We start from the raw sequence: 12946 nt of genomic DNA, 5'->3' as shown, positions 1-12946 counted from the left end.
GCGGCTGGGCCCGTGAGCCATGGCCGCTGAGCCTGCGCATCCGGAGCCTGCGCTCCGCAACGGGAGAGGCCCGCGTACAGCAAAAAAAAAAAAAAAAATACACCAAATGACTATTCACTGGGATCAAGGTCCAAAGGCAGGTTTTCTCTTTTCCTTATGAGATGATAGGATGATCATTTTTATAGCTGTGGCTTTGCAGCTCAGTATTTAGCTCTTGCTTTGTTAAATGGTTATGCGTGAGAGAGACTGGCCCCAGTTTTCTCTCTTCCTGTGTCACTCTCTCATTCTAAGGGAGTTGGAAAATTGCCGCTGAATAATTTTTCCTGAAAAAGCCAAGTGTTGGTATGATATGCTAATCTCATGTATAAGTAGGACTTCACTACAGGCCAAGCAGTCATTTGTAGAGCTGGCTTTTTAAACTGTTTGAAGAGGATTGGGTTTCAATATACAAAGGGTTTTTATTCACTTTGCATAGGAAAAGATCTGTATGAATGAAATGATCAATTGTTAATTTTGTGCCTACTAAATAGTAATGGAAGGCATTGATTTTTTTTTTTGTACTTTTAACAATAAGAGAAACTAGGAAAAGAATCTCAGAGAAATTTTGTTGTATTTCTGAAGGTAATAAAATTCAGTCAGCTATCTTTCTTAAAGAAAATGCTGTTAGTGTATACTTTGAGTTGGTGGTAGCCTTTATTTAGAGTTCTCCAGGATCTTTGTAGCAAAAGTAAACAATGTCTTTATGACCTTGGATGGAGTACATATTTTCACAAAATAACTTGAGCATAAAATATTTATTTTAGAAAAACTCTGGGGTAAAATATCAAATATACTTTTTAAATTAGTTAAAATATTGATGGCTGGCTCTTTTTCCTACATGTGTAATTCACTAGAGAATACTTAATTCTCGTAGCTGTGATGAAATCTTTACTGCTTATGTACCGTGCTCAAGAAAAAACCAGCAAAAAAAAAGCAAGGGTTTGTTCCATCACAGAACTGCCCAAAGCTCTCTGATGAACAATGGTGATATGAATGTGTAATACTGACTTCTTGAAGATAACCATGAGAACATTTTAATGTTTCTTGCTTTATAAATTAGAAAAGGTGTGGATATCATTTTTTTGTAAATAATGATTTTTACAAGTGTTTTTTCTTTCATAATTTTCCCAATCACCCATTTCACAAAATCCTGAATATGCAATTATTTATCATGGCACATTACTGCAACTAGGGTTCCCATTGCAGGACAAAGTTTAATTATACTTGAGAACAAGATCAAATATATAAGTAAGTTACTATTTAAATGTGATTTTTTTCTGGAAAATAAATGAAAAACATAAAAATAAGTTGAGTTGTGAACCTCTTTTATTACCAGCCTCTTAAAGTTTTACCACATTTCTGGAAAACTTTGTTGCATATTTGGGGTCGGCATGGTGGGCAGGAGGTCTGGCACAGTGCAAGGGCTTTAGAGCTGGACAAATCTCATTCTATAATTTAACTGTAGTCTTGAGCATGTTACTCAATGATTCTTCATTTCCTTATCTTAAAAAAAAATAGAGTTACTATCCCCTTATCTAGGGTCACTGAACAGATTAAATGAGATAATATTTATCAGTCACCTAACAGTTCCTAACTATTATATAGTAAATAGTCAACAATCCTTTCCTGTTCTTATTTTTATGTGAATAGGGATTGAGACGGGCCAGAAAATGTTAATGCCCTTTCTCCAATGCTATCCTAATCCTTATGCGCTCTACCGTTATGCAGATGTATTGCTATTGACAGCCAATTCTAGCTGCACTGAGCACTCATTAATGGACATGCACCAAGCTAGGTGATTAGGGCACCATCTTTTTCTATCTCCAATGATTGCCCACTATGTGAAGGTCCCTTCAGGGTCTGGTTTTGTTTGCTTTGGGTTGGGGGAAGGGCTCTGGGGTTAGAAGGGGGATAGTTACTAAGGAGGAAGGGCCTATTAGTTATGGCAGGTGGGTTCTCAACCCCAAACAGTCTCCCTTTCAAATCTTCGTAAACTTTATGGATTGGGGAGAGTGGTGTCAAGGAAAGTGTAACGTGAAAGTTTGTAATGCCCCAAAGCTAAGCCGATGAGTTCCAAGCGGCCCTGGGCATATTATTCACTATCTCAGAATCTCAATTCTCTAAATCTGTAAAGGACTAACAACGCTTTCTTTTTTTTTTTTAATTTGCTTTATTTATTTATTTATTTTTGGCTGCGTTGGGTCTTCCTTGCTGCGCGCGGGCTTTCTCTAGTTGCAGCGAGCGGGGGCTACTCTTTGTTGTGGTGCCTTATCTTGTAGCGAAACCTGGGCTCTAGGCGCTCGGGCTTCAGTAGTTGTGGCACGCGGGCTCAGTAGTTGTGGCTCACGGGCTCTAGAGCGTGGGCTCAGTAGTTAGGTGCACGGGCTTAGTTGCTCCACGGCATGTAGGATCTTCCCGGACCAGGGCTCGAACCCTTGTGCCCTGCATTGGCAGGCGGATTTTTAATCACTGCACCACCAGGGAAGTCCCAACAATGTTTTCTTGAAAGAGTTATTGGGAGGACTAGATAAAACTAAAACTGTTTGCCAGTACCTGGTAAATGTGAGCTCTATTATCAACCATCCGTGCCTTGGGGTGGTGGAAGGCAGCATCAAGGGTCGGGGGATTGGAAGGGGGTGCTTTCCTTTCCCTCTGTACCTCGCATTTCCCGCGAGGCTCCATAGTTGTGGCGCACGGGCTTAGTTGCTCCACGGCATGTAGGATCTTCCCGGACCAGGGCTCGAACCCTTGTGCCCTGCATTGGCAGGCGGATTTTTAATCACTGCACCACCAGGGAAGTCCCAACAATGTTTTCTTGAAAGAGTTATTGGGAGGACTAGATAAAACTAAAACTGTTTGCCAGTACCTGGTAAATGTGAGCTCTATTATCAACCATCCGTGCCTTGGGGTGGTGGAAGGCAGCATCAAGGGTCGGGGGATTGGAAGGGGGTGCTTTCCTTTCCCTCTGTACCTCGCATTTCCCGTCCTAGGAACCGGCAGCATTTCCCACTCCTGCCCCTGACATCTGCAAAAGAAAACTGATGAGGGCTCTCAGGGCTGCCCCTTGAGTTCCCAGATGTCGCCCTCGCTATAGAATGACCCGGCTTCTCTCCAGCTCGCGGACACCCCAAGGCACAGCCAGGCTCAGGGCAGCCCCCTCTGGGCAGTGACGAGGAGATCCTCCACATCCTTAGGCGGCTCAGAGGACTACGCAACTACTATGTCTGCCTGGGGCGGGCCAAGGACTCTGTTTGAGAAGGTCACCTTGGAGACGGGCCGCGGAGTCCAGGAGGAGTGCGCGGGCATTCGCGGTTAGAGGGAAGCCTGGGAGGAGGGAGCCTCGTCCCGCGCTGGTCCCGGTAGCGGAGGAACCCGTGGTCTGGGAGGCCCCCGGCCGAGTCGCGTCTGCATCTCCAGCACAGCCTTAGGTAAGTGCGCCCTCACCGCAGCGCGTCTGGGCAGGGGCAGAGAAGATTGACCGAAGCAAAAGGCAAGTTCGAGGATCGAGGGGGCTAAGCGCGGAGGGCCCTGTGTTAGAAATGGCCTGCCTGCCTTGTCCACGACCTCTCTCTCTAATGCCTTATTCCTCCTCCCTCCAAGAAATAAGAAAAAAGTGGCCCCAGTTTTTGGAACTGGAAGCGGGTCCTGGCCTTTTGTTCCCTGCCCGCCTGTGTGTCTCGGCTTTACAGTGTTGCCCAGTGCAGAGCTGGCCAGCCCGGTCGGATCTTGGAGCAGCGTGCATTCTGAGCAGTCTGCCTGAGGTCTGGCGACACCGGCGGCCTCAGCCCCTCTGGACCTCCAGGTCCCAATTCTGGCCTGCAGGGCAGCTTGGAAAACAGGTGAGCAGACCGAGGTCTGTCTGTGTCACTTTAAGTTTGGAACCTGAATGACCCACTTAAACAGGCTCAGTATGTCTTGTCCACACATATGCACGCTCACACAGACACACTCATGTACACAGACACACTCAAACACACAAGCACACATGCATTCAGTGCACAGACACATCACACACAAAGGTGCACATACCGACATACAAAGTTACACACTCAGGTACACAGATAATCACTCGTACACACAGGTACACACACAAAGAGATGCTCACATGGGCACTCACACAGGCACACACATTCATGTACACAGACACTCACTCATACACACAGCCTCACACATGTACACAGACACTCATACACACAGCCTCACACACTCATGGGGACACACTCATGCTCATACACACAAGCACATGCCCACAGAGACATATGCTCACACAGAGATGCTCACACCCATGTACACACACTCTCACACACAGGTCCACAATCACACACACCCCACACTGCCTCGCTTCCTAACACACAGTACCTCTGCTGTATCTGTGTGCCCTTCAGTACCCTTTGCCTCTGTCTGCCCTGGCACTGATCACACTGGGGTTTTAGGTTGTGTTCTTGTCTGCCCTACCCACTTCAACTGCCAGCTCTTTGAAGGCAGGGACTGTTTTAGTTCTATTTTAGTGCCTAGCACAGTGTCTCCCTGTTAGGGCTCTCAGATTTACAGATTATAAAATAATTCCAATGAATGTCTAAACTTGTATGTAGGCAATAGGGCAGTAGAGTTATAGTCCGAGTTCTGGGAAGTCCATTCCTACTACCAGCTTTTTCACAGGCATTTGTGAGAGGAGGTAGGTTTTCCAATAAATTACTTCATTAAAAGTTCTGTTTGCTCTTTACAAAGTAAATCAGTGTTGCTTGAAAAAAAAATACCCTTTGGAGAAGCAGCTCATCTTAACTTTTAAAGTGATAGCAACAACAACAAATGTTAATTAGCAAAATATCATTGAGATTAAATTTGGGGAGGTAATAAAATTATTGTTTTCTGGTGTAGGATAATATCATTCTTCTACATATGGCTATCATTTCTCAGTGACTTTAACCTCTTCTGCAGTTAAGTATTTTTGTTGCAGCTTAATATATGCTTGTGTGAATTAAGTATGCTATTGCATAAATAAAAGTTATCAGATGGGACTTTCCTGGTGGTCCAGTGGTTAAGACTCCGTGTTTCCACTGCAGGGGGAGCAGGTTCCATCCCTGGTGAGCGAACTAAGATCCCGCATACCACACAATGCAGCCAAAAAAATAAAAATAAAACAAAAAAGAAGTCTCTACTTCTTATAAATAAATTCTGAAATATTTTTAAAGAGAGTTATCATATTTCCAGTTATACTGACCAGAATAACAACATATACTAAAAATCACTCTTAAGGAAACCCCCCTTCCCTATTCAAAAATGCTTTAAAAAAAAAGTATCTGTGTACTTTATTTAGAATGAGTCTCTGTGTTATACTAAAGTATTTTTAGATCTTTTGTTCAGTATTTTACAAAAGTTTTCTTCCATAGGTTATGATGATGTCAGACATTGCTAAAGACAGAACGGCTCATTTACTGAAGAAGAGGGGCAGTGTGTCTTCTTTAAGTAGCCATGAGTCCCGGCGGAAAGAGCCTCGTGGGCGCACCAAAGAGTGAGTGACTGGATGTCCATTAACACACTCAATTGCTGAATAAACAGGTTCATAATATTTATCAGGAGGAAAAAAACTCATTCCCTTTGGGACATAAAAAGGGAGAAAAATAGGCAAGTACAAGGTTTAGCTCATCTTTGGGGGCCATATTTTTTAAAAGAAAGAGAAAAAATGGTAACTAGATTTATCATGGTGATCATTTGGAAATGTACAGAAATACTAAATCGCTGTGTTGTGCACCAAGAAAAAGAAGAAAGAGAAAAAGAACAAGGAAATTTAAGTGATAAGTTGATCACAGCAGCATTTTTTACTATTTCTGAGACTACCCCAAAAAATCATCTACTGAAAAGAATGTCATATGCAATGTAGACCAGCTACATCTTAATTGACTCCTGAATTCTTCTCCTCAATATTATATGAATACATAGCTTTTGCATTTTTGTAATCAATATATACATATACAGTGCATTTAGCATTATTTTAAACAAATTTTGTAATGTATTTTCATAGTCTTTGTGCATATCCTTTTAAATGGTTGCATAATACAATATTTTGTCAGCTTATGATTCTGGGTTAGCTAACCATTCCCCAATCATTGAGCATTTTAAATTTGTTTCCACTTTTTAAATTTTTTACTGTATAAGAAGTCTCTGATTGTTTTCTTCCCCGAAGTATAATTAGTGGGTCAAAGGATAATAAGTACATTTTTTGGTTCTTGCTACATATTGCATTTGCTCTCCTAAAAAAGATGAATTAATTTTTAATACTTTCATGGCATTTTTTGACCGCCATCAGGAAGAAAACCAAACAAATTATCCAATGCAGAGGTCAATTAATATATATTATAAACTTTCCTTCTTAAAAGTTTCTACACGATTTAAAGATGTAGCAGGGCTTCCCTGGTGGCGCAGTGGTTAAGAATCCACCTACAAATGCTGGGGACACGGGTTCAAGCCCTGGTCCAGGAAGTTCCCACATGCCGCGGAGCAACGAAGGCCATGTGCTGCAACTACTGAGCCTGCGCTTTAGAGCCCGCGAGCCACAACTACTGAAGCCCGCGTGCCTAGAGCCCGTGCTCCACAGCAAGAAAAGCCGCGGCAATGAGAAGCCCACACACCGCAATGAAGAGTAGCCCCCCGCTCGCCACAACTAGAGAAAGCCCACGCGCAGCAACGAAGACCCAATGCAGCCAAAAATAAGTAAATAAAATAAATAAATTAATTAATTTTAAAAAAAGAAAGAAAGAAAGATGTAGCATATTAATCCCCATTATTGAGAAGCAGGAGCTGGTGTGTCTGTTGGAACAGAAACCAGAAGAACTGGAAGAGATTTACGTTCGAATTCTGAAACCAAATTGTTCTGCTCTCAGAATGTATTAATACACTTACTCAAAATTCCACTTTTCAACCCTGGATGATTGTGGATTAAAAGTCCTGTACAAACTCTCTCTTTTACAGATAGGAAATATAAAGGAGTAGCAATCTCAGTGTACATCAGAAGTAAAGCTGGGAGAATAATTAACCTCTATAGCTTTTGCTTCTGATCCTAAGTTATTTTGGCTGCTATTTCCAAGATTTAAGTGTAAGAGGTTTTTTTTAATTATTTTAAAATAATTGTTAGCTTAAATTCAACTTTTTTGAAGCAAATATTATAATAATAATCTGACATAAATACTGGTCCCATGATTTAAAAAGCACTGTTCTTATCCAAAAACTAACCTATCATCCCTACTTGCATAAGTTTCATTTACTTCTTCCCTTTCAAAGCAAATTAGAAAGTCAAGTATGTAGAATCAGAACATGGCCCAATCTGAAGAATTAAAGATCACTCTTATTTTATTGATGAAGTATAAAAACAAATTAAAAGGTAACAAGAACATGAAAATAGTTTTAGCAACACATGAGGAAAGATTTTTTTTTTTTACTAACAAATACATTTAAGTGATAATTATCTTGTTATATTTCAAAATTAGAAACAGGGACTCTCAAAATATTCAGAATGGATCCTCTATTGGAGCCTTTTTTATTAAATAGCAAATGAACAGATTCCAAGCACTCTTGCAATGCAGAGGCCATTTAGGAGGCTGCCTCCTAACCCTAACTCCCACTTATTTTCCATGTATGGGTGATTCTCCTTCCTGAAATAGGTCTTCAACTAATAGAAAAACTCTGAAAACTTAGTGGCTATCAAATGCAGCATTGTTTTGAATTTGCAGTGTTTTTTTGGAAAAACATATACCTTTCACTTGAAAGTTATCTCAAAACAATTTTTTGAATAGATTAATTTCAATAGTATAAAGCATATGCTGAAGTATATTGAGGACCTAATACATTAGGTCATTTAATCTCCCCAGCATTAATCCTACTAGGTAGACATCATTCTTACCATTTTGCTATGAAATAGCTGAGACTTATAGGTCAAGGAACAATTTAAGGATTAGAATACAGTCCTAAATCATGAGTATGTCCAAAAGGGTCCACGGACTCTTGCCTCCTTCTCTAGTTCTGTCTTCCCCACTAGGCTGCTTGCATCCTACTCTTGGGCCATTCCCACCTTCATATTTACAATCCCTCCGTGCTGCCTTGCCTCCAGCCATTGCCTCACATTGCTTTCCCATGGGGTATCCTTGTCTGGACTGCTTGTCTTACACTCTGGCTTCCTTCTTTTCCTCCTTCAGAATTTAGCTCCATCTCCAACTCTCCAAGAAGCTCTCTAACACAGTTTCCAAAACAGGTTCATTTTGCTTGACTCACAACAAGCCAAAACGCTAATACGCTGAGGTTTGCAGCAAAGAGTGTTCATTCGCAAGGCAGCCAAGCGAGGAGATAGGAGAACAAATCTCAAATCCACCTCCTCAAAACCAAGGGGATCGAGAGGTTAAGGGACAAAGAATAAAGAAGCAGGGTGGTATGAGGCGTGGGGAGTGCAGGGAGGGTGAAGAAAGGCGATTGGGAAAAGATGCAGTAATTGTTGTTCTGCGCAGAGGTTTCTAGCCTACAGCCCTCTGCACATTCTGAGGGTGGAGTTTTGGGCCCTCTGATGTTACAAGGTCACTGATTGGACACTAGCGTCTGCCCAGTTGAAGGGTCAGTGGTCCTATCCAGCCTTAACCAGCTGAGCTCGAATTAGATGCAGCTGACTCCAAGTTCCTAAACAATAACTTGGGCAAACATCTTATTGTTTAGGTTATGCACTGCTTGGAGGACATGCAAGTCTTAAAACAACCTTGATTAGCGAAGGCAGGTGAAATGGATGTAACCCACGGTTTCATAACTACCCAACTGCAACCGCTTCCACTTCCGACTGGGTCGGATGCTCTTCCTTTCTGCTCCTGCTGCTTTCGCCTTCTACATGGTACTGTATTTGGGTGTTTTCTTATCTATCTCTCTCATTAGACTGTGGACTTATTGGCGTTTATAACAGTAAACACTCTGATAAGGAGGGCAAAGAAGCATAGGAGGTAGACCTACTTGGAAAGCAGTTTCTTAGATGTGGCATAAGATCAGCATAAGTTCATCCACATTCTTGGTTTCTCTGTGGTCTTCTTTTTTTTTTTTTTTTTTTTGGTATGCTGGCCTCCCTCTGTTGTGGCCTCTCCCGTCGCGGAGCACAGGCCCCGGACGCGCAGGCTCAGCGGCCACGGCTCGCGGGCCCAGCCGCTCCGCGGCATGTGGGATCTTCCCAGACCGGGGCGCGAACCCGGTTCCCCTGCATCGGCAGGCGGACGCGCAACCACTGCGCCACCAGGGAAGCCCCTCTGTGGTTTTCTATAGAAGTAACTAATGCTTAACATTGATCCCTGGGCATAATGGATACCTGAAGTGCCTTCTGAATTGTAAAAGGAAGATTGAATTTATATTCAATATATTATTGTTAATTGTTTTTAGATTTGTCTCTTTAATGTAAATTATGTTTTCATTATGATGTAATTTTTATACTTGATACTTTAAAAAAACATTTTAAGCTAGTTTTTACTATCCCAACATCATAACTGTTAGCACATTGGCATATTTCTTCCTATAGCTACCTAGTTGTCATCATACTTTATCTTTAATTTTGAATTTTGTTGCTTTTCACTTAAATAATTGATAATAATAAGGGTGCTAAGCTAAATTTTACTGAGCCCTCACTATGACCTCATTTAAGTTTCAGAGACGTTCTGTATCAGGAGTTGGCAAACTGTGACCCGAGGGCCAAGTCCAACCTGCCATCTGTTTTTGTATAAAGGTTTTTCCATGGTTGAAAAAAACCAAAAGGAGAATAATACTTTTTGTCATGTGAAAATTATAAGAAACTCAACTTTCAGTATCCATAAATAAGGTTTTTACTGGACCACATCCATGCTTATTCATGTATGTATTGTCTCTGGCTGCTTTGACACCATAATGGCAGAGTTGAGTAGTTGCAATAGACGTGCAGGGTCTGCGAAGTGGAAAATATCTGCTATACGGCATTTTACAGAAATATTTGCTGACCCCTGTTCTATAAGAGAGATGCTGTTAGCATCTTCATCTTACAAATGAAGAAACATGCTTAGAGAGGTTGAGGCTCCAAAGCTACAGAATCAGCAAGTGGCAAAACGGGCTTTTGCTTACAGTCAAAACTTCTCATTCTCTGAAAATTGGCTATCTACGTGTAACTTGCACCAATGAAACTCTTCTACTCATTCACCAGAACCTTCTGTTTCCCATCCATGGGTAAGATCAGGTATTTACAATGACGTCTTTCTTGTTGGAAACAGGCTTTGGCAGCTTTCAAAGAGTATTTGAACAGATGTGCTGCTCTCATATCCTTAAAATGGGAATAGAAGCCTGAGATTAAATTACTTTCCCAGGATAATGTGACATGATATCCGGGCTTCTTATCTCTGAGGCCAGTAGTTCAACTTGTAGGTCAAGCCTAAGATTGAAGACTGAAGAGTCTCTCTTTTGCCTCAAACCAAAATTACAGTGATATCATGAACCAGAACTTTGATGGATCCCAGAGCTCTCCACTTGAACCCACTGGTGGCATCTAACGCAGTAGTTAGGCCACATTGTATTCTTCCACTTATTCATCTATTCAAGGTTTATTAAGCTTCCACTTCGTGCCACGTGTAAGGCATATAAAGGTGACTAACTGTAGGGTTGTTCTTCTCTAGAGAATCTCATTTTTCAAGTAAACTTAAAGCCACATGGTAATCTTTTTTTGGAAAAAATGGAAAAGATTACATTCATTGCTTCATTTGAAATAAATGTTTATTGACCAATGAGTAGGTGGTGAACCACATAGAAATAATCTGGTGGGAAAGGCAATGAACAAGTCATTTAAAATGTGATGAATTTATTCAATGATTCCAACCTATACTACTTGAGCCGCTTATGTGCAGTTAAAAATGATGTTGCCTGGCCTGTTTCCTCCTTTTGATAAGCTCTATTGCCATTGGAATCAAACTAAAGCCCCCAACAAGATCTGGATGAGACACAGCTTCCCTCCAAAGAAAGAGAAGCTTGAGAAACTGCATGGGCCATGTTCCTAAATTAAACCACAATAATGGCTAATATTAAGTTGTGCTTAATAGATACGTCACATACAATATCCATATGAATCTCATAAAAACCCTGTGGGTTAAGCAGAGAAGGCACTTTTATTATCCCCATTCATCTCATATATTATCTTACTTCTCTCAGGAGCCGAGATGAGTTGAAACGAACCCTCATTTCGTAGCACATTGTCATCGCTAATATGAGTAGGACCCCTTGTTTGCCTGATTGCCCCCTTCTTCCCCATCCTCCCACTCTCATCTCCCAATAGGCACCCACTCTGATGCACAAAATACTAAATATACTACAAGCATATACATACTTAAATACTATATTATATATATTTTTAATTTTCTGTGTATTACGATGTTTTGACATCTTCAAAAAACCTTTCTGGCTGGGGAGAGGCTGCCCCCCGCCCCCGCACCAGGGCTAGCCGGTTATTAAAGATAGTCAAGGACTCAGCAGGAAGCATGCCTTTAATATGCAAGCTAACCAACTGGCATCCTGACCCATTCTCTCTGGCCCCCCACACATCCCAGGAGGCAGTATTTCTCTGCCCTAATCATCCCAGTGCCAAATACCAGGCAACTAGGGGCCTCTCCTATAGCTTAGAGCCCACTGAAATTATTCAGACCAGGCCAGTCCTGAGCTGTTTCCCCTGCACCGCTTTGCCTTTCCCTGGGAAACCCCAGTAAAGGCCCCTGGCTCTCCCTTGCTCCCGTCTTCTGCCTCTTGACCACACTGGCATTTTTCCACATGGTCCTGTGTGGCATGTTGTGTCTCTTGCCTCTAGGACCTGTGAGTATAATAAACTGTTTTCATGAACCCGTCCTCTGACTCCTTCTGTGACTTCACCTGACTGACTCTCATATCTAGCTCTTTGCTACTTACTGCTGCATAGTAGTCCTTAATATACATCCGTCACTCATGCTCTTATCCATTCCCCTAGGGATGAACACCCAGATTGGTTTTCCCTCCCTGTCAAGGTATTCAGTGCCATGTGGAACTGAATCTTTGTACATAACCTTTCATTGGCATCTTTGTGAAAAGTGCCCTGTGAATGTGATCCTAGGTGAAGGCATTCCTGTTAAGGAAGATTTGAAGTAATGGTGAAATAATTCATAGATGAAACTGCTTAACACAAAAACATATCAATATTTCTCAAATTAATCTACAAATGCACATATCTCAATCAAACCCATTTGTACGTTTTGAGAAACTCAACAAACCATTTCTAAATTTTATAAATAGGGAAAGAATTCTGAGTAACTAAGTTAACTTTGAAGAGTGAGCATAGAGGAGGAATTTACTCTATCAGATATTAAGATATACCACAAAGCTGTAGTAAGTAAAAATAATAATAAATACAGGAATAAACAAATAGGTGTAGAAATAGACAAATAGAGCAATGGAATACATAGAAACTTTAGTAGTAGACCTATGAATATATAGAACATAATATATGAGCAAGGGGAAATGATGGGTTTTTTTTTTAACACCTTTATTGGAGTATAATTGCTTTACAATGGTGTGTTAGTTTCTGCTTTATAACAAAGTGAATCAGCTATACCTATACATATATCCCCATATCTCCTCCCTCTTGCGTCTCCCTCCCACCCTCCCTATCCCACCCCTCTAGGTGGGATAGGTGGTCACAAAGCACTGAGCTGATCTCCCTGTGCTATGCGGCTGCTTCCCACTAGCTATCTGTTTTACATTTGGTAGTGTATATATGTCCATGCCACTCTCTCACTTCGTCCTAGCTTACCCTTCCCCTTCCCCATGTCCTCAAGTCCATTTTCTACGTCTGTGTCTTTATTCCTGTCCTGCCCCTAGGTTCTTCAGAACCAGGTTTTTCTTTTTTTTTTTT

General features: G+C 41.5%; 1 protein-coding gene across 1 annotated transcript in view; it reads left to right on the top strand.

Moving 5' to 3' along the window:
- The first annotated feature begins 3422 nt into the window (after positions 1-3422).
- DYNLT5 (dynein light chain Tctex-type family member 5) overlaps positions 3423-12946 on the top strand; it is a 29384-nt gene continuing 19860 nt past the window's right edge. The window contains exons 1-2 of the mRNA XM_007117473.1: positions 3423-3467; positions 5430-5551. Of these exons, the coding sequence (XP_007117535.1) occupies positions 5433-5551 (119 nt within the window). The 5' untranslated portion in view covers positions 3423-3467; positions 5430-5432. The remainder of the gene's footprint in view (positions 3468-5429; positions 5552-12946) is intronic.

The sequence above is a fragment of the Physeter macrocephalus genome, chromosome 4 (genome assembly GCF_002837175.3).
Source record: "Physeter macrocephalus isolate SW-GA chromosome 4, ASM283717v5, whole genome shotgun sequence".
Taxonomy (NCBI): Eukaryota; Metazoa; Chordata; class Mammalia; order Artiodactyla; family Physeteridae; genus Physeter; species Physeter macrocephalus.
The sequence above is the reverse complement of the archived record's forward strand: the minus strand, read 5'-3'. Positions and strand labels throughout refer to the sequence as shown.